Genomic DNA, 23,638 nt, shown 5'->3' with positions numbered 1-23,638 from the left:
TTATTACTGGTTCTTCATTGTTTTGATTTCTTGAATGATGGAATTTTATAGCTAAAGTTTTGTTTTTATTTATCGTCAACTGATTTGTGGGGAACCATTTGCAGAGTTTGTTTAAAGTGTTTTTTTATATTTGAATTTAGTATTTCATCATTTTTAACTGAGGGTAAGTTAGAGGGCAGTTCAATTATGTATATGATAAATAGTACTCGCCCTAGAATAGAGCCTTGAGGGACCCCACATGTCACTTCTTCTAGCCTAGAGATATGGGAAGATGCATTGGTATTTGCCCCATCTACATGTAAGATATGTACAGCTTGACTGCGATTTTTCAGGTAAGATCTAAACCAGGTGTTTACTATACCCCTTATTTCATAGTGATTTAATTTCTTTAGAAGTTGGTCATGTGATACTGTGTCGAAAGCTTTTGATAAATCAAGAGAGAGAGCTACACACTGTTCCCTATTGTCCAGGAGTTGTCTGACATGTTCGATGTATTCGAATATTGCTGTAGTTGTTGATTTGCCTTTACGGAAACCATGTTGTGATTTAGATATTATGTTGTTTTTATTTAAGAAAGTTGTAAGTTGTTTGTTAATTGCAATTTCTATGATTTTTGAGAAGGGGAAAGCAAAGCTATGAGCCTGTAATTATCCACACTGCATTAATCCCCTTTTTTATACACTGATTTGATTTTTGCTTGTTTTAGTTTATCTGGGAACACACCAGTAACAAAGGATAAGTTCACTAGATAACATAATTGGTGTAGGATATGGGTGTGACATTTCTTTATAATTGAAGTTGGGATTTCATCCAAGCCAGTTGACCATTTGCTTTTCAGTTTTTTAAGATTATGTCTGTCAGTTCCTCAACAGAGACGTATCTGATGTACCTGAAGGCAACTTGTAAGGAGAGAATTGATAATGCTAAGTATAAAGACAAATGAAAGATCCATGTTGCTGCAGCAACTTTTGGTTTTAAGACCACCAGAATCCTAATTTTTTTGTTAGTCTTGACTACAGCACCTTGAATAGGTAGTGTGGAAAACTGCACGGTTCTGCACTCTCTGGTGGTTTCACTCGAATATGAAATCTGCTAGAGGTGCTGCTTTGATTGATTGATTGATTTACTTTATTTTACTTCGTGTTTTGTGCCTCTTGGCTAATTTGCGAAGATGGGGATGAGTGAAGAAATTATGAAATTGATGAATGGACATTCATAAACAACCAAGCCCAAGCGGGATTCGAACCCAGGACCCTTGGCATTGCAGCGCAATGTGTTAACCACTCGGCCACAGGGTCTGGCTAGAGGTGCTCGCGTCGGCACGTGTACGTGGTATTCGTCTGCTTATAATGGAAGTAAATGGAAATTTTGTTGTAATGTCTGATTCTTTTCCGTGCAACATTTCTTTGAATCTGAAAATTGTTATGATATTTGGTACAGTAGTCGCAAAGATATTAAAGAACATTCTGAACAGTCGATCATGACCTGTCCTTGAGGTTTTTATTAATAATATGGGAGAAAACATAGCTATGGATGGTTGCTCGTAACTCGTAATATGAAAATTGCCGTGAGAATTAATATTGTGTTTGCATTATCCTGAAAGGTTCATTAGTATTGTTATTGTCACAAACATTCTTTTTAAAGAAATTCACATGTACACTACTAGTTCCCTTTTTTTAAAGATCTGTTTTACATTCACACGCATGTTGTCTAACTTACCGCCTAAAAACTCGGAAGCGTGAAATACCACACATTTCATTTCCCGCTAACAGAAAAATGTAAACAACTCGTTTGTTGATTTATCTTGTCATAAATCCTTTTCCATAAAAAAATCTGAACCACTAATTCAATGAAATAAATAAAATTAAAAAAATACAACGGTGGACTCATCTTAATTTACGGTTCATTTTCAAGTACAAGGGAGACATTTTACAGCCAAGTCATGAGTAAAAATGCACAGTCCTTAACACCAATGCTCTGCTTACAGATCGACACAAATGTAAGACAATTTGTTAATAGGCTGAGATTTTAATTCAAATGACAATGTACATTCTAATCGACTACTTGAACTCGATGAAATTTCAAAATAAATTCTTTCAAATAACTGCATTTCGGGAAAAATATTTCATCTTATATACACCATGAAACTTGCATTTTTCTCCTTCATGATACTATATCTATTTAACCCTGACTTACACGGCATATATGATAGAACGATTTTACACAGCAACCTCGTTTTTTTTACAATCAACGTTAAATAAAATGATATTTCTAAATGTTATGGTATGGATTCAGGAATAAATAAAAAAAACAGGCATTCTTAAAAAAGTTATTACAAAAACAAATAGACTGAAATATGCTTTTTTGTTTTCTTTACACCTATTTTTCAAGAAATAACATAATAATGTTTAAAACGTTTTCTATGGGTGTAATAAAAATTGATAAAAAACATAACAAAGAAGAGTCATTCCATATGAAATAACACAGCCCAAAACCTGACCATCACCGATTTGCATGAAATTTGGGGAGTTGAAACTATGAATGGAACTTAGTAACTATGAACATTTTTAGTTTAGTGCAACTTGTAATTGTTAAATTATTCAAGGTCAATTTAGCATAAATTTCCCTTTTTGAGCCTGCTTAGCTATACTAAATCTGCTGTAACTCCGTCCCTATTTCGCCTAGGAAGCTCAAATAAAGCTTATTGTACAGGGAATTGAACAAGATTTCCAGTGATAATTAACAAGCCTACCTTTGAATAAAAATATAATTTTGTCACGTGACCTTGACATTTGACCTTGAATATCTCAAAACATGTCATCACCAAAAATCGTGAAAAAAATATATTTGGTCCCTTATGTCATACTATAAAACATATCAAAAAATCATTCTGGGACTCCAATGGGATCAGAAGATACAAAATAATATGTGTAACTATGTGACTGATAAAAGCCCCATTATATGAACTATGACGAGTCAAATGTCCCTTAACACCCCCTACAAAATGGAAAGGAGTTATCCTGGGTATAATTGGTCATGGAAGAAATAGGTTAGGCACAGGGAGATCGCTAGCCATGTGTGTCAAGCGCAGGTCCGGCATATTGTTGACTGCCATATTGAATTCAACACAAAAATTTCAAAGGAAAGGAGGTGATGTGATATATCAAATCAGGCAAGAATTTCACGAGAAATAAAGTGACGAAGGTTTATCCAACATATATTTAACCAGCAAAAAGTTATTACTGCATGCTTGTAAACATTTTCTCTTTTTCGAGGTGTTAAAAACAAAGCATTAGAATGCTCCTAACGTGTTAGGAACTCATCGAGATCACGCTGACATCTTGGGAGAGAAATAAGTATATGCACCATTGCATATGATTTTAATCAGCGACATTCACCAAATAGTTGAATAGTGAATAATATTGGGAAAAGTATATCAACAATTACGTGACACTTCCTTTGGAATGAAAAATTCTTCAGTGACAAGGCTAATTTTTATGTTCACGGTGAAGTTAATAAAAATAATATGCAATACCTGTGATTTGCCCAGCCGAATGGTTGTTGCTGGTAAGCTAATGATGTGGTATAGTGTATGGAGAACTTGAATGGTTGGTCCATATTCAACAACGGAACCTTAAATGGTGAGTGCCTCTTGGATTTGTTAAGTGAACAGGTTTTTCATCCTTGCTTACGGGATATTGCACTTTTCCAGAGTTTTAAAACAGGACAGTGTGTGAGAACACTATGTGGACATTGTGGCAATTTCTTCATGGTAAATTTCTAGGTAGATTGATGGGCAGACGGGGATCTATTAAAAGGCCTGCACATTCCCCAGATCTAACATCTTAGGAGGACTCTTACCTTCAGAAACATTTGAAGAGAATGGTGCTTGCACTAAAAGTCCGTGATATTGACCATCTGAGAGAAGGCATAGTTGCTGCTTGTGATGTTGTTGCACCTGCTACATTGCAAAATGTTCTATGTGAGTGTGAGAGACGTCAACGAGTGTGCTCACAGAAACATTGACAACATTATAATGTTCATATATCGTAAGTGAAAGATATACGTAAAACTTTTTGCTGGCTAAAGATACATTGGAAAAACCTTGGTCACTTCATTTCTCGTGAAATTCTAGCCTGATTTGATATATCACATCACCCCCTTTCTTTTGAAATTTTTGCGTTGAATTAAATATGGCAGTCAACAATATGCCGGACCTGCGCTTGACACACATGGCTAGGGATCTCCCTGTGCTTAACCTACTTCTTTCATGACCAAGTTTCCCAGGATAACTCCTTTACATTTTGTAGGGGTTGTTAATGAACATTTGACTGGTATGAGGGACCAAATATATTTTTTTCACGATTTTTGGTGATGACATGTTTTGAGATATTCAAGGTCAAAGGTCAAGATCACATGACAAAATTATATTTTTATTCAAAGGTAGGCTTGTTATATGTCACTGGAAAACTTGTTCAATTCCCTGTACAATAAGCTTTATTTGAGATTCCTAGGCGAAATAGGGGCGGAGTTACAGCAGATTTAGTATAGCTAAGCAGGCTCAAAAAGGGAAATTTATGCTAACTTTGACCTTGAATAATTTAACAATTACAAGTTGCACGAAACTAAAAATGTTCATATTTACTAAGTTCCATTCATAGTTTCAACTCCCCAAATTTCATGAAAATCGGTGATGGTCAAGTTGGAAATTGCACATATCTGTGTTGATTTGGCATGGAATAACTCAGAAGTCAAACATTTTAAAACATATTTTTTTTAAGTTTCAATTTTTACAATTCATACGAAACTTACTTTTACAAGTATTACAGAAATGTACAAAAAATCTACTAATATAAAAACAGAAAAATCGACTGCAATAGGATTGACATATCATGAATAAAGTAATGAATGTAAGAAATATAAGAGGAAAACGTAATGAAAAATCCCAAAATGGCTTTAAAATGTAGCCTCCGATGGATCAGGAGCACATGATTCGGATGTATATTTCACAACTTTCATGTGGGTTTTACATGTAAATTGGGAGCATTCAGAACATTTTAGTATTGCATTATTGTTGTTTTTTTCTCCCACACAAAACATAGCGTCCTCGACTTTTCCTCGCAGAGGGGGGGGGGGGGATCACAATTGCCTCCTCCATCTATTCCTTCTTTATGTACCAGTCTTTGAATAATCTCCTTTGCATGTGAGGGTAGTTGTGGGATCAGCATACGTTGCTGCAGGTGGCATTTCATCAATGACGTGGATAGGTTCTTCAAAAATATTCCTTGTGGCGGAGGTGGAGATTCTTGTTGCAATTGACTAAGAATTACAAACGAGTTTATTCCCCCAATGTTCAGTTGTGAAAATAATACAGCTAAAGGCCATCTCCTAGTTTTTCTGGCTACAGTGTAAGTGTTGCACAGTTGATCTACTGTGTCAACACCTCCTTTATTTCTATTGTACTCCAAAATAATATCTGGCTTTTAGGTTTCAGGATCGATTTTGTCATCATCGTGAGAAGAGCTAATTAGGATCACACATTTATTTTTGCGACTTACATATGAAACTAGGGTAAGATCTTTCTGAAATCCAAAGAGCGACATGCCTACGTTTCAAGTTTTTCAAGGAAGAAATTCGGTGTGGATTTCCTTCTTGTTAGATTTCATTGTTCCCACAAGCATAATTCTATAAGCTAAATGTGATTTTGTGAGTGGCACACTTGTGTACCAGTTATCAGTTGTGAGATTCTGGTTGGAATTTTTATATTCCTCAATAAGCCGATCCACTATGTCCACAGCAGCATTGGAAACTTCCAAGGGACCTTCCCGCTGCTTCCCGCAATAAATTTCCAAATTCAACGTCTAATACGTTCTTGAATCAAGGAGGGCGAAGATTTTTATCTCATATTTTGTTGGCTTATTGCGAATATATTGGATGAATAAGCATCGTCCCCTATATGCTTCTAATTTCTCGTCAATCGTAAGCTGCTCTCCAGCACAATAAAAGTGTTTGCAGTTCACAATAAAATAATAAAAAAATTCACGTATTGGTGCCAATTTATCCGGGTTTTTTCTCTCGCTTCTCTAGTGCTTTTATCATCAAATCTGATGCAAGCTAGCAAGAATCGAAACCTGTTTACGCCCATCAGACCTTGTAAAATTTCAATTTCAGTGCCATCACAAGCCCAAGCATCTGTTAGATTGATTTTAGACATCTTTTTGCTACTTAAGAGGTAAAGAATACCAATGACTGCCAACATTTCCGCTTGGTTTGTTTCTTTCACATCTCTCTTGCCAATTCTTTGAAAGTCCAGATTTTCTTCCCTTTTCTTGATATGCAAATTCGTATAATGAACAACCAAGTCAATCATGTCCGTGTTTATAATTTTGTTCCAAGAGGATATTCCATCAACTACATCATCACAATTTTTGGGAAAAGGCAAAAGTTTTTGAATTAGATTTTTCTTTGAAGTCCGAGCAAATTTACTTCTTATTGCTTTTTTTACCATTTATGGACTTCGATTACATCTTTCACCTTTTCTCCACAAAGTAACTTCTTCTTTCCCGATATCAGGCTCATAATCACACTCTCAATCAGAATCATGGTTACTATGGTTTGTAATTTCTTTGTCGTCACAATCAGAAGCACAGTCATCCACATAATCTTCTTCTTCGTCCAATAATTCTAGCAAAACTCGCCCATATTGATCAGGAGGCACTATATTGCGGCAGCGTGACATAATTGCACAGATGGTGCATAGAGTGCTACAATAAAGACACGCACACAACTGACTTCCGATCAAGGTCAACAGGTCAGGTCTCACTCAGAAGATGTTAGTAGGAGGGTAGAGGGTGGGGCAGCTCCCTCCTCTGTTGCTACGTGATTGTTGTTGCACTTTATTGCCAGATGGCGCACTCCGTACGCTATGCCGTGCATTTTAGGGTTAATTAGCATATAAAAATAAACTTGTGTACATAATCCAACGTTTGACATCCAGCCTGACATTGTGATGTTGCTGCTCATGTTACGTTGCACATACAATTTCTTTATTTTACTTTTTTGTATAAATGAATGCCATTTGACAACTGCAAGTCACTCAACAAATATAACTGTTTCCATCAATTCACTCACCACCTTTCAAGACAAGCAAATCTACACAATATATTCCAAAAACTAACTAAGCTCTATTACTTTCATAAGAAAATTAATTGCCATGCTGATCGCACTGGCATCTATGTTGTCATCAGTCTCAGGGACCAACTTTTCTGGTCGTTTTCCACACTACCTATTCAAGGTGCTGTAGTCTTGATAAAGAAAGCTTGAAATGCCATAATATTGGAAATTTGAAAAACAAAGAACATTCAATTTGTCCATGTGTATGGTACATCCCATTGAGTACCAATTCTTTTAATTGACTGACAAATGGTCAGACATAGAGCCCCATTATACCTGTTGTCTAGCTTTCTAGAAGAGAGTCTACCACTTCTTGCTTTCACGTAGTGCAATTCTCCTCATGATGCTGAATCAAAAATAAAATTTGGGAGGGATTCCACTAAGGTTCAAATCTAGGACTGCTCATGCCAAAGGCAATACGTTTAACATATTTACACGTCCATGTAGTGCAGTTGGAAAGTAAGAAAAAATGGAAGAATATTTCACTTCTGGCGGAGAATGTGCAATATGGGGGTGGATACTACATTAATTCCCAAAGCAAAAACACCCCAGACCCAAACCTGTTAGTTTATTGCAGTTGTTTGTCATTCATGACATCTTATTTTCACCTAATTTGCAGTTTATAACTATTATGATAATAAGAAATTAAAAAGACCCAATTTATCAAATAATATTAGATATGGCAGCCAATATGGCTGCAAAAAGTCTAAAAATAACCCTTTCAGCTATTTGATCATGTTTTGGAGGTGCAAGAACTCAACGGTAGCATCCAAAATAGTGTCAGACTAAGCCCATGAAATAATTATAGTTCAATTTTTGACAATCTGTATATGTACAGGGTGTTTCAAACAAACGTCTGACACCATAGGACAACTGCATTATTACTGCAGATGGCGAAAAATGCGAAGATGGGAAAGTTGTTGCAAATATGAGGTTTTCAATATAATGTGCTTGAATTTTCAATGTAGCATGCACCGTTGAGGCTGTTCGCTGGTACGAGCCTCAATGAGAACTGACATTGCCTTGTTGCCACATGCTTTGTCCTTATGGCAGGGGTGATTCCTCCATGTAGGAAGTGAGGAACTTCCTAGTTCATTTATACTTGCTTCCATTTCTCTACTTTTTAGGAGTTTAATAATAATGCGCGTTATAAAATAATGAGCTCAATGTAGGTTAGCTACTGTCAAGAATTGACTGGTGGCGCTCCTTCCAGCCGCTGCCAAAAGACGATGGACACACACGCCTGAGGAACCTCGCTGGTATCACTACAAACAGATGGGTGAGGAGTGGAAAAGGGGCGGGGGAAGGTTGCAGTTTTAAAGCATCCAGCGAGGAATCATCGAGGGGTTCCTACATCAGTGGTGCCAACCCCATCAAAATGGTACTAAACGTAGCACAGTTTGATCTTTGTTGGCCCCTAGCACCCTGCTTTTGGCATAATGGTCAAATCTAATATAATCTGCAAACACGAGTTCCTGGGAGAGGGAAATCAAATTCAAAGGAATAGGTTTTCAGGAAATGGAAATAAAATTACGTTCAAATCTTATTTATACTTCACCAGCGGACTTGTTTCAAATAAAAGTGAGTATGCACACACACAGCGACACACTTTTTTTTTACAACCATGCGACGATCCATCATCCTCTATCTTTTCTTTATCCTGTCGATTTTGTTCCTGCGGAGATTTTAAGGCAGTAAATCTACAGAAGGTTGGCAGTAAACAAACCATTTTCTCAAACCGTTTCAAGTTCTATGCTCAACCCATTTTGTTTGTTGAGCCATTCTAAACAATTTGGGTAGTGAATAATAATTAACGCAAGTTCAAAACTCGAAAAATATATGCATAATTGAACATAAAATTGTAGTTATCAGAAAAAAGTAATTAATAATAAATCCTAACACAATTTACAAGCATTTATCACAATTTCAGAGTTTAAGCAGCACTTTTTATTATCCTCAATCCACATGACAGGGAGAGGGTACAAAATCGAAATTATTGCAATATCTGAAATATCGTAATGTATTTTCGTTGTTTTTTATAGGTTCACATTTAAAAAATTCATAGTTCAAGGGGGCAGGGGCCCCTTGCCCTACCTTGTGCGTGGGCCTGCAGGTAACATTCTAAATGCAATGGATAGTACAAGCAATTTGTGCGACTGTAATTGAATGCATTTTTCAAACTTTCTTCAGTTTACCATAACTTCTTCCTACACTTCAAAAAAGCCACAAGTCAGCACTGCCTTAAGAGGGCATTTACGTTATCGCAGCATCATACTGTACTCGCTAAATTAAGAATGATGATGCAAAATTAGATGCAAAGTAAGAAGAAAGAGAGAGTGTGTGTGTGTGCGTTTGTGTGTGTGTGTGTGTGTGTGTGTGCAGAAACACACACACAAATGCACACACAAACATACGCACAAGCAACACAACTACAAAACCTGTAATTGTGACTAAAGTTATCTGAGAGAGGTTGTTCATTAGGGCATAGTGATATCTGAGGAGAGGGAGAATGATGACGAAAGATAGCAACCAACCTAGGGCACCAAAGGCGAAGTCTATGTGAACCATTACCCTCTTAATCGTCATTTCCGGTTTGCACCAACAGATGATGTTATCTGAGTGGGAATATATTTTAGTGGTGATCTAGCTTGATTAGAAGGGGAAAAATTAAGACCCCTTTGGTTTCGAAATTTTATCCTTTGTTCATATCACTATGTCCAAATGAACAACCTCTTTCAGATAACATTAGTCAGAGTGTGTACATAGGAGAAACGTAAAAGAGACTGAAAGACAGGTTGAAACAACATAGGAATGATGTACGACTTAAGAGAGAGAGAAATGTGATATTTAAACACACGAGAGAAACAGGACATGACATAGAGTGGGATGAGGCTAAGCAGATAGGAAGGGAGAAGAGAATGCTAGTGAGAAAATGGAAGGAAGCCAAGGAAATAGAGAAGAAAGGTGTAGAAGACATAATGAACTGGAATGGGGGACTGAAGTTAAACAAAGAATGGAAGAAGGTGTTAGAAAGAGTGGAAAGGACAAGAGAGAAAGAAGAGAGGAGAAGGGAGAAAAATGAAGGAAAAAGAGCATGAGATAAAAAGTCCAACCACATTCTATATGAAAGTAATTATATTTAGCCTTTTAGGTGAAAGTACAGTTGGCATGTGAAAGCCACCTGCTAGAAAGTTCCAAACAACTTTCTAATAGTCTGGAGGGAGTAATGTTTGTGTGTATACATAATGCCCTTTTTGTGTATCTTGTTACTTTTGTACTTGATACAGAGTCTGATGAAGACCTTGCTAGAATGTTAAAAAGTTACGTTTAGTTTATGTTTTTAATAAAATAAATTACTGCCTTGGTCAGCATATTTAGTTTTTCAGGGATTATAAATGTGTCTAGTTTGATGCATATCTCGTTAGGATTTATCAGAGATAGACTATTTCGGGAACCAATAAGAGAGAAAGTTAATTTTTGTGGGTTTATTTTTAGACCGTTACTTTTACACCAGGTATTTATGTTGGATAAATATTCATTGAGAAAAGCTAAGGTTGCATCCGGTGATTTCGGTGGAAAAGGAATTTGTAGTTGAGTGTCATCTGCTTAAAAATGAACTTTACTGTGATTAATTACGGTAGGTATGTCAGCTGTAAAAATGGTATAGAGGAGAGGGGCTAGAATAGATCCCTGTGGGACACCAGTTTCCAATGGCAGGGTGCGAGAGAGAGGGGAGGGTGTGTGGCAGCGTTTATGAATACTCTCTGTTGTCTGTTGTTCAGATATGATCTAAACCATCGGAAAGCGGGAGGTGAAAAATTGTAGTATTTTAATTTGCTCAAGAGCAGGTCATGATGGACACTGTCAAAGGCTTTAGTGAGATCCAGTAATACTAACGCTACTGCACTTCTCTTGTCGATTGATCGTAATAAATCATCAGTTACTTTAAGTAAAGCTGTTGCCGTGCTGTGTGAGGGATGGAAACCGGATTGATATTTCGGAAGCAGATCTAGGTCATTAACGTGTTTGCGAGTTTGCTTGTTAACAATTTTTTCAGTGATTTTGGAAAATATAGGTAAGAGACTTATTGGTCGAAGGTCATTCAGGGACGATATTACTTTCTTCTTTGATATCGGAACAACACGTGCTGTCTTCCAGCTAGCCGGGTATTGTCCAGTCCAGAGTGAGAAATTTACGATATGGCTCAGGGGACGTAAGATGTGCGGTAATAACATTTTAATAGATATTCCATCATTACCAGATGCATTGGATGATATTTCGTTTATCGCTTTCATTATTTCAGCTTCATTTATTTCTTGCATGTGGAAAGTTTGAGCGCTTTCGTTAAAAGTGTTACCATCAAAGAACTCTTGAGTTTTGTTAACGGCATCTTCTGAGACATTCGCTTTGCTGCATACGCTAGAAAAATTTCAGTTAATTGAATCTACGTTTCTCAGGTCGGAAGGTATCTCGTTGTTCATATTTTTACTATATACACCCCACGTTTTTATTTTTTTCCACAACTCTTTGCTGTTATTGTTGCAGTGGAAGTGATGATTACAATAGGCTTTCTTTTCCTGCTGTTGGACCGAGGTGGTGAAGTTTCTCAGTTCTTTGTAATAGTGTCAGTTTACCTGGGATTTTGAGTGCTTATATTTTATTAGGGCATTGTCACGGAGTTTCATGAGCAGTTTTATATTTTCGGATATCCACGGAGAGTTTTTTTTATTTTATTAATTTAGTTTCAAGGAGCGCATGCTTGTCGAAGAGATTTATTACATTTTGAGTAACGAAGTGTACTTTATCGTCGATGTTGTCGAAGCTATCAATTTGCATCCATTAAATTGTTGCATCATCCCTATCGAATATCTCTTTGTCAAGGGTTGAGAAGTTTCGAGATTTGATAAACTGTTTAATTGATTTTGGTTTTTCGATGGCAAGTGTCACGTTTACTAGACAGTGGTCGGACGTTCCGACGGGAGCGGTTACGTGAAATGAGCATACAAGAGCCGGTTCATCCGCTATTACCACATCGAGGGGTGATTGGGTGGTTGCCGTTATTCTGGTTGGTCGGTTAATGGTCTGAACCATGCCAAAAGAGTCGATTATTGATTGTAAATATACTGTTTCTGGTTTATGGGGAGAAAGGAAATCTGCGTTTACGTCACCTAAAATAAGAAATTTGTGAACGAGTGGAAAAACTTTTGAGATCGTCTTTTCTAGGTGCGATAATTTTGTATTCGATATATTAGGGGCTTTGTACACACACTCTAACCAGAGTTAGATGCTGGAGCTTTACAGTTACACTAATCATTTCGACTTCGTCGTCATTTTCGTTGCAAGAGGGAATGATCTTGATATTTAGGTCTTTATGGTAATACAAGATTAGGCCACCCCCACCCTTTGTAGTTCTATCCTTTTTTTATTGCTGCGTAACCCGGTATGGAGAAGGTCGAGGCGAGGGCTTCACGGAAAGACCAGCTCTCAGTGACCAGAAAGATATCGAAAGCCGACTCGAGCACCGTGGTCACCAACTCGTCTAATTTGGGTGATGACAAGGATATGACGTTCGCTTGAGCGAGGGTCAGGAAGGGTGGCCTTGGGGAGCGATGACCGGGAGGGAGGAAACCATTATTTGCAGGATTTTCAGGCGATGGAGTCAACATCAAGGATAAAACAAAGACAGGGGTACCATTTGTTGCGAACTTGAGGGTAATCGAACTGAAAAAGACTGAAAAGACTGAAAATCATAAGAACGAAAGAAACAAGTTTCTAAACTGAATCTTTTTTCAGAGTGGAATTACAAGAACCGAATCCAGAAGTGGAAGTGAACTGCTTGTTCATTTGGAACTTCTTCACTTGCTGACTCCAAAATGCACGTAAATTCCAGACAAGCTGCAAAATTCCCTGATATTTCCCAGTCTTCCAGGTTTTCCAGACACATAGCAACCCTGAAGAATGTAATTGTTAAAAAACAAGGCGAATAAATCATAACCACAACTAACTAACTAACTAACTCCCTAGCCTTCTTAAACCTGAAGGTTCATGGCTGCAGCAACACAGGCCTTCCATCTTTCCCTATCTTGAGCAAGTTCTATATACTCTTTTCCATCCCTACCAATTTCCCTTAGGTACATCTCAACATTGTCCCTCCATCTTCGTCTTGGCCTTCCTACAGGTCTCTTACCATCAGGTTTCCCAACAAGAATCCTGTAAACTCCTCTTTCCTCTCCCATTCGTGCCATATGACCTGCCCACCTAAGTCTTCTTGATTTAATTATTCTAATAATATCTGGACATTAATACAAGTTATGTAGTTCTAAATTATGTAACCTTCTCCACTCACCTGTCTCCTCATCCCTTTTAGGTTTAAAGATTTTCCTAAGGATCTTATTTTCAAATACTCTCAATTTATGTTCCTCTTTCAATGTAAGGGACCAAGTTTCACATCCATATAATACTACAGGCTAAATTAATGTTTTGTATATTTTAACTTTTAGATTCTTAGATATTAAACGAGAAGACAAAAGTTTATGAAGAGAGAAGTAACATGCATTTCCTGAATTAAGCCTACTTTTTATTTCCTCTTTAATATAATTTTCATTTGTTAATATTACTCCTAAGTATTTGAATTTGGAAACTGGTTCAAACGAGTTGTTATCAATAATTAGATTTTGATTATTACCTAACACTTGGTTTCGGCCTGTAAGCATATATTTAGTTTTCTCTTTGTTAACTTCCAAACCTATCTATTTAGCAGTTTTGAAAAATATTTTAGCATTGTATTTATATCATCCTCTAATAAGTCTACATCATCTGCATATGCTAACAACTGAGTCACACCATTTAATTTTAGTCCTTCTTTAGTTTCTTTTACCTTCCTAACAGCATATTCTAAGGCAAAATTAAAGAGCAATGGAGATAATGCATCTCCTTGTTTTAACCCATCATGAATTGTAAATTTGTCAGACATATTAATACCCACACGAATTTTACTTTCTGTTTCACTGGTGCATATTTTTATCATACTAACAAGCTTCTTAGGTATTCCAAACTGTACTAATATATTATATAATTTATCTCTTTTGACCGAATCATATGTTTTTTTAAATCAATGATTATATTCCCACTTTTTCTCAAGTGTGTGATGTGAAAAATTTGATCAGTAGTTGATGTGTTACCTATAATTTCATTAGCATATGGGGTTAGTCTTGTTAAAAGAATGTTAGATAATATTTTATATGTTGTTGAGAGTAGAGAAATTCCACGGTAATTATAGCAGTTTATTTTATCACCTTTTTTAAACAAAGGAACAATTATGGATTCTTTCCACTGTTGAGGGATTTCTTCTTTATTCCATATTAAACAAATTAATTTATGAATTTGTCATATTAATGAATTTCCACCATATTTAATTAACTCAGCTGGTATTAAATCAATGCCAGGTGCTTTGTTATTCTTTACCCTTTTAATAGCATCTTTAACTTCAGTCAAGTTAGGTTCTGGAACTAAATGTTCTGCTGTGTGTACTTCATTTACTTCTGATTTATCTCCTACATGGACATTTAAAAGGTCATTAAAGTAGTTCTTCCATCCATTTAGAATATTGCTTGGGTCAGCTAGAAAATCACCATCTTTATCTTTTATCAAGTTTCCTTTAGGTTGCCACCCCTTTCTAAATTCATTTACACATTTATATAAATCTCTGATATTTTTATTTTTGCTGTTTGTTTCAATTTCGTTGATTTTGCTTTTCAAGTAATCTCTCTTTTTACTTCTAAACGTGCAGTTAACTTCTCGCTTTATTCTATTATAATTGTTTAGGTTTGTATCATCAGAGTTATTTAACCACCTAAGTCTAGCCTGATTTCTTATTTCTATTAGATTATGACATTCATTATCAAACCATGGTTTACTTTTTCTTGGTTTATGGTATCCTATACTTTCTTTATCTGCTGATTCTATTGCATTACGTATGTGCTCCCATTTGTTATTTACGTCTGTTTCATTTATATTTTCATCATCATTTAAATCCTGCAAAACGTCAAATCAATTTGTCAGTTTAATTTGGTAATCTTTCTTAATTCTTTCATCTGTAAACTTTCCTGTATCAAATTTTAGAACTTTTAGATTTTGTTGCTTATGATTTATCACTGAGAGTCTTTCTCTTAATTTAGCAATTACTAAATAATGGTCACTGGCACAGTAAGCACCTCTATGTGTACGAACGTCAATTATACTAGTATGCCTTCTCTTATCAATGAGAATATGATCTATCTGATTATGAGTTTTACCATCTGGAGAAGACCAGGTACATTTATGGATATCTTTATGTTTAAAAGTGGTACTTTTCACAATTCAATTCTTTGAGGTTGCAAAAGTAATCAATCTTATACCATTATCATTACTTAATTCATGAAGACTTTCTTTACCAATTGTGGGTTTAAATGTCTCTTCTTTGCCAATCTGTGCATTACAGTCACCTAACAGAATTTTCATATCATACTGAGAGAATTTATCAAAGACCTGTTCTAACTCTGTATAAAAATCATCTTTAGTATTATCATCTTTATCTTCCGTTGGAGCATGTATGTTTATTAAAATAATTTTACACGACCTACCCTGTAAAACTGCATATGATATCTATCATTAATAAATTCTACTGTTTTAAGAGCAGAGATAATTCTATTATTTATGAAAAAGCCTGTTCCAAAATTATGATTTTTCAGTACCACCATAGAAAAAAGTATAATTTTTAGTTTTACAAATCCCTTCTCCTGACCATCTAACTTCCTGGTCAGCTACTACATCTAATTTATACTTAACTATCTCATTAACTGTACACTGAAATGCCCCAGGTCGGTAAAGGCTCAGAACATTCCAGGTGCATAATTTAATATCCTTATTCCTAATGTATATCTTATCCTTAGTTAAGGGACCTCCCAAAGTAGTCCCCACCCGGAGATCCGAACGGGGGACTATTTTACCTCCAGAATATTTTTACCTTGGGAACATCCATGGCCTTGTATTGCTGTTTCTTGACATTTTTTTTTACAGTGCAGAGTTGTCAGCTCTATGCCTAACTCCCAATATGAATGTAGGAACTACTCCACAAGACAAACACAAACACATTAGACAGCACAATTACTACACAAAACGAACACAAACACATTAGACAGCACAACTACTACACAAGACACACACAAACACATCACAACTATAACACAATATAAACACAAACACACCACAACTACTACACAATATAAACATAAACAAACTACACACCACAACTACTACACAAGACAAACACAAACAAATTAGACAGCACAACTACTACGCAAGACAAAACAAACATACTAGACAGCACAACTACAACACAAGACACATACATACACATCACCGATACTACACAAGACAAACAGAAATACATTAGACAGCATAACTACTACATAAGATAAACACAAACACTAGACAGTACAACTACTACACAAGACAATCCCAACCACACTAGACAGCACACCTACTACACAAGACAAACCCACATAGAAGCACACCATAACTACTACACAAGACAAACACAAACACACTAGACACCACAGCTACTACACAAGACAAACTCAAACACACTGCACAGCACAACTACTGCACAAGACACACAAATTCATAACAACCACTACACAAGAAAAAACAAACGCACAACTACTACTACAAATAGTAATAATAATAATAATAATAATAATAATAAAATAATAATAATAATAATAAAATAATAATATAGAATGATAAAAATAAAAGAAATATTAAAAGTATTTCAATGTTAACCGGTTACTAATGTTAAAGTGGCTATGGAGTCCGAGCAGTCTTGTTTATGGGTCTAGTCTTTTGAGGGGTAAGGCTCAGGGGCCAATCGGGATAGTTCCTTCATTCTTTTAATAGTGAGTTTCCTGCCAGTAGTGGTGCACACCACGATCCTGCCATCTTCGGTGTAGCATGCATGGCGCCCAAACTTCTCTTTTGCTGCCCGCAGCATCTCCTGTCGCACTGGAGTCAGCGACTCGGTGATGTAGATTCGCGACCTGGCTTCTTTTAGCTGTTTCTTCGCCGGCCACACCGAATGCCTGGTTTTGTAGGTTGCGAATTTAACAATAATGCAGCATTTTCCTTCCTGCACGGCCTCTGCCATGCTACGGTTTGGTTTTCCCAAATAATGGCACCTCGCGATCTGGTCACTCTTGATGTCAATGTGCATCTTATTTTGGAATAAGTCCAGGACCTTCTCCTCCACGTTCTCCTGGATGTTCTCCTGCACTCCGTGAATAAGGAGACACTCACACCTTGAATATTATTCCAAATCGTCCAGCCTATCTTCTTGCGATTCTATCCTAACCCATAAATAATGGAAGTCGTCCTTTTGCACTCTCAAACTTTTCTCCAGTCGTGCCTCCAATTTACTAGCTCGTCTTTGAGTTTCTTCATTCCTTCGGAATCGTATGTAGCACTTAGGTCCCCGCTTCTTCACTGTGTTTCATTATCAATTTTTTGTTTGAAACTGTCCAGCTCACCACGCACCTGCTTTTCGAAGCTTTCTAGCTGGTCACCAAGTTCCTTGGCCACAGCACGAGGCATCTTGGGTTGGTACTCGTGAAGCCTAGTGGTTATGGCTTGTGACGAGCATCAGATAGTTATTCCAGTATTTTCTGTTAATTAACATTGAAGTTGCACTTACACACGTCAGTCCTGAACCTTGACACTACCTCTTCCTTGTGTGAAGATAAGAATCAGCCAGCAGCCCGATGTCCAGCAGAATTTTACAATCTTCTCCTGAGCCGATCAGCACGTCCTTAGCACACTTACGACAAATAAGTCATTTCAGGTGAAACTTTTGAACCAAAAGGACCATATCCGAAGGTTGGAAAATTTAAGATTTTTTAGTACTGAATACTATTACATTCCACAAAAAAATTGAAAGATTCTGGCTATTATCCTTGCCATACTCTTCACCTGGACAACATGGAAGAATTAATGATAAGAAATAACTATCCCCTAGTAAACTGTAAAATATGTGTATTTATGGTAAAAAGTGAAACCGAGTTTAGCATCAACATGATGAGTTATGAATCAGTTTTGCTCTAAGTTTATATTGAATTTTATGTTTCCTTATCACAGCCACAATCAGGAATTGGGCTAACTGAACAAAATTTAAGCTTATTAAGGCCTTAATTCATTTAAAACTTATGACCTTCAAAGCCATAATTCAAAGAGCATTCTTTTACGCCTTAATATATTTCCTTTCACTTCATGTTTCCTGGCAAGGGGGGGTGGGGGTGGAATCATTTGTTACGCCGCTACCCATACAATACAAACTATGATTCAATAATATATCTATAAGTTTTCTTACTTTATTTAACCATATTGTAAAATTAAAGGTGTGCATTTTCTTGAAGTATTTTTCTAAATAACAAACTAACATTAATGACAACTTACCATCAATTCAAAAGCCTCCAACTCATATTCTGATTTCCTTATGTTCTTGCCTTCAAAGAAACCATGAAACTGTGTAATCACAGCAACTAAGGAAAAGGTGCTGACATATGTTGCGATGAGAATAACAATTTTGTGATTAAAATCATCAGTATTTGTATCTGCCAATCCAATCTTCAGAAATACATTTGTAATGACATACACACTCGAGCTGTATACAAAAAATGCTTCTGAAACTGTAAGAAAATTATTTATATCTTTTTAATATATTATTAATTCATTGGTAATATTTGGTACAGTCAATAAATAACCAGATTAATGCCATGAAATAAAGTGACAGAGCGATGAAATTTACAGGATATGTAGGCCAGGCTGGGGTGCTTCACATGTCTGCAAGATGAGTTCTAGACCATGTCGCTAGGTGAAAACACTGGCAGGAAAGGGAGGTTAATATGTGTAATTTGCCTCCAAGGCGCCAACCAGTAATTCAGTGAGGTGAGTCATGGCATCAGTGTTAGGTGCCACAAAAGAGGCTAAGCGATCCGTGATAAAGTTTTTGACTGTTTCCTGGAGCTCATTGTGGCACTGGACAAGATCATGCTCAGTCCTTGGTGTCGCGTTTACTCTTTGGCGTATACTGGCTGAGCAAGATATTGTCCATTGCCACAATGCGCTCCAGGAAACCGTCAAAAACTGTATCATGGATCGCTGAGCCTCCTTTGTGGCACCTGACACTGACGTCATGACTCACCTCACTGAATGACTGACTGGCACCTTGGAGGCAAATTACATATACACAACCTCCCTTCCCTGCCAGTGCTGCCACCTAGTGATGCGGTCTGGAACTCATCTCGCAGACATGTGGCCTGGCCTACATATCCCGTAAGTTTCATCGCTCTGTCACTTTATTTTGCTTTTTACGGCATTAATCTGGTTATTTATTGACCGTATCTAATATATATGTATATCTATGTGTGAATATATAAAATTCTTATTTGATTAGAAAAATATTTATTTATTATAATATTATATTATTATTTATTTTTATGTTCAAATAGAAAAAAATGGTAACTAATAGGAGTGGATCATTAGGGATGGATTTAGACAATTACTTTATAAAATCAGCACAGATGAATTCTATGTTAATAATAATAAAAATAATATAGTAACTACTAATATTTCTACTAACAAAATAGTAGATCTTTGTATTAAATTACATGCTATCTATACATAAATGAGATCGTTAAAAATGTCAGTAATTTTACCAATAACTCACAACACTGATATGTCTGTGTAGACCACCAATAGGGTACCAATTATTTTCTTTCATTTCTAATATTTACCAATTTGGTAACCTACCAATAAGATATAAAATTAACACAGATTCTGTAAAAGCTATGAATGGTTCAGCCTTCTCCTTAATTACTGTATGTGAGCAGGTTGTTACAATATGTTCTGCCTTATAAAAAATAAACTATATGTTCAGAAATTTTCTCAACGGAACATGAGTACATGAATTATATCTTTAAATTAGATCTGAGGCAATGCCCATATTGATGAATTAGTATTAACCGATACAATCAGAATCAGTACTGGAAAGAATGAGTTTGAATTTTGGTAGCAGTAGATATTTTTTCAGAGCCCAGATACCTCACAGAATCTGCAAGATGTGTGATGCACAGAAATTTTCAACTAATTTTATCTGAACAAATTAGATATTGTAATAAAATACCAGATAGTGTAAGATTCTGATTATTTTATGTGAATATTTTGAAATGAAACTGTTAGTTTACTTGTAATCGAATGTTTAACACAGTGAAACCTCTATTTTATGTTTTACAGGAGACCCCTCTGTCCACCCCTGATAATGATGCCTGTGCATTCAAGAACCTACCAATTACAAGCTTAAAGCAGTATCAATGATCTTAATTCTCTCTCTCTACCCCTGTATGTGTTACAGGTCCTTTATAGAAATATCAGATCAGTGAACTTATCAACAATTATTACCAATAAACCAATATGCCTTTCCCTACTATTATCCTACATACCAATAAAGTAAAAATTTACCAATCCTGCCTCTAATAAACACACAAAATTTTCCGGAAACTTACGTGTAGGCTGTCTCTCCCCATTAGTAATACAGACAGAGTTGGGACAAGTAAATACAATCCATACACATGATACTCCGTGTATCATTAAAGTTAATAATATAAATGTTTCTGATATTCTCAACAAATGTACATTTATATGTAGCTTCTTGAACTTCCTTTCAAAGTATTCAATTATAATCAACTGTAAATAAATCAAATTAAGGAAAAAGTGATAAGAAATCGAGAACTTTAACATAGTAATAATTGAAAATCCCCCAGATGCATACAAACAAATATAATCACATATTAGTTTCTAACTAAAACATTATTGGGAAGAAAAGTACACTATGCATTTACAGATATGCAATTCATATTCTGAGGCCTCCCCGATAGCATAGTGGTAATGTTGTCTATTTGTAATCCGAGGTTCGATAGACAGTGGATACACATAGTGGTTCTTATGTCACTTTAAACTGCAGGTCCAGTCCCAATTAGCCTATCTGTGCATAAAGCAGACTTAAAAAATAAGCATTTAATATTATGCCCTCTTGTGGATCGTCAAAGTTATTATTACTGCAATTTTGGGCACTTTTGGCTAATTACTACAACAAAGAATGAATGATGATTAGCTGCAAGGAACACCCTGCTTCAACTCAAGCACAGAATCTTTGATGAGTTCGACACTGAACAATTTAATTTAATCACCTTAATCATTTAAGGCTTTTAGCCAGTGCTCGAAGTGGAAATTCCTAGATGGGGAAATGCTTGGTTGACAGCTTGGTAATGCTCACATGGTTCAACATGGAGACAATGAATTAGCCTGGGAGATAGTTATGCAAAATTCTCCTAGCTGGGAGAGAGAGTGGTTGATGCAAATTCTCTTATCTGGGGATATAGCATACCCATGTTTTCCTGACTTTGGGCACTGCTTTTAGATAAAATACCTGGCCTTAATTATGTACAAAGATTAGTGGCACAGTGAAAGTGCAAACATTATGGTACAGAGCTCGAATATCGGATAGTGTTCCAGTGTCAGACACCACTGTTTCTCACCAGTTGGTGTTGCACTTGAGTCGTAGCCAGTGTAAAGAATAGGTCTTTCGTCACCACAGCGTCAGTCTTTGTGTTCTGCTGTAGAGTTTATTTTGTGAAAAATATTAGATTTTTTAGTTGGGAGTTCTTGCAGTCTCATTTTGGCTGACATTTCTGAGTGATACGGATAGTATGTATTTCAAATTCACAGTGCAGTGTGAAATGTCTACTTTAGGTTATTCTTGGTTTGTGAGTTCTGTGAAGTTTTGATTGTGTGTCATAGCCTTGCACATATATAATTAGGCAGGGCATTAATGTCAGATACACAGGGGTGTTATATTTCAGATATCCAATATTTGAACACCTCCTTCCTGTTTTTTCTAAATGCCAAGGAAGATGTGGGACCCTATATCAGAGCGAGATGTCTTTGTTTCTATTGCTTGATTATTTCCTTAATTCTGGTAAAATGTCAATTTCTGAGGGACCAAGTACAATCAAATCAATCACAGTCAAAGCACACATACAAAAACAATATTTTCTGCTCTCTTGTTGTTCTTTCCCTGATCATATATAACCTTAGACTTCACACATTGTATTGAGCAAAAAAATATTTCATGCTTTCTTCAGCAGTTTGATTTTCTCTCCACATTACAATATTATTTGTATACATGATATTGAGTATCCTCCCTATCTGAACTTACGGTACTTTTTATGGATGTCAATCTTTCATTCCTTGTATTGAGCTCTCTATGAAAAATATGAAACTCTTCAAATAAATAAACTTGACACTTTGTAGTAAAGAAATAAAGGTGTCTGCTGTAAAAAGCACATGAAATTTATTGGTTATTAAGATATCATAAACTTACATAAACAAAAATATGTGATATTCGAGCTCCTTCCACTACAGTATTCAGTACATCTAAGTAAATTTGCTCAAGTAGAATTAAAGTTTTAAATCTTTTATGCTTTCATTACTTACCCCTCTTAAGCAGACAAAAGTTTTTAAGACTCTGGAGTAGATAGAATATTTATAACCAGGTACAAGATAATTAAGCAACTCATAGGGAAATGAAGACAACAAGTCAACAGTGAACCCTAAAGGTCTCTTCAGGTACCTGAAAGTAACATTTATCTTTACTTGCATCATAGTTATTTTTATACTAAAATTTTCAAATATATCGTGCTAGTTAGGGAAATTATAATAACTACAAGTTGTTCAAAATGTTGATTAATATTGATACGTAAGCTACATAACTAAACTCCTTAGTGCAACAGGGCCTGGCTAACAGCTTCTCATTGGGTGACGTGTGATCAGTGTATCTAGTCCCATTGCCGCTGTTTTCTAGCTTTCGAGACTGAGCTGCCTACTTCTGGATCACTTGCACTAAAGCCAAGAGAGTGCTAATGGACTTGCCTATGTGGGGGCCCATCAATACATAAACATTCCATCAATTTGCCACAGTTATGTTTTACAATATTCAAAAATTACAGTGGAATATTCAAATAGCTTTCATTTAATCGCAAAATTAATTTTACATGACAGTAGTGAAAACTTAATGAAAATTATGAATTGTTGCATGTTATTTTTGCAGATCCCATGATATACTTGGACTTCAAAGAAACCACACCCTGTATTGGTAAATAAATAAGAATCAATACCAGTAACACCATGAACCCTCAGAAATAAATGCAACCTTTTGTACCGATGCAACAGGACAATATGCACATGTCACTTGCGTATTGCTCGTGCTGGGCAGTATTTTTAATAGAGTGCATAGTGTTGCCTCCATCTGTTGGTAGTGTGTGCATAGCGAATGATTTTCAACAGACTGCATGGGGCCGGCATTACTTGTCTCTTGTGT

General features: G+C 36.1%; 1 protein-coding gene across 1 annotated transcript in view; it reads right to left on the bottom strand.

The window, feature by feature from the left end:
• LOC145988139 (uncharacterized) overlaps window positions 1-23,638 on the bottom strand; it is a 54,975-nt gene that overhangs the window by 22,086 nt on the left and 9,251 nt on the right. The window contains exons 3-5 of the mRNA XM_083122970.1: window positions 22,756-22,891; window positions 20,766-20,946; window positions 18,658-18,890 (exon numbers count right to left, since the gene is read on the bottom strand). Of these exons, the coding sequence (XP_082979096.1) occupies window positions 18,658-18,890; window positions 20,766-20,946; window positions 22,756-22,891 (550 nt within the window). The remainder of the gene's footprint in view (window positions 1-18,657; window positions 18,891-20,765; window positions 20,947-22,755; window positions 22,892-23,638) is intronic.

Source organism: Lepisma saccharinum, chromosome 5 (assembly GCF_977018435.1).
Source record: "Lepisma saccharinum chromosome 5, izLepSacc3.1, whole genome shotgun sequence".
In the NCBI taxonomy this organism is placed as follows: domain Eukaryota; kingdom Metazoa; phylum Arthropoda; class Insecta; order Zygentoma; family Lepismatidae; genus Lepisma; species Lepisma saccharinum.
The sequence above is the reverse complement of the archived record's forward strand: the minus strand, read 5'-3'. Positions and strand labels throughout refer to the sequence as shown.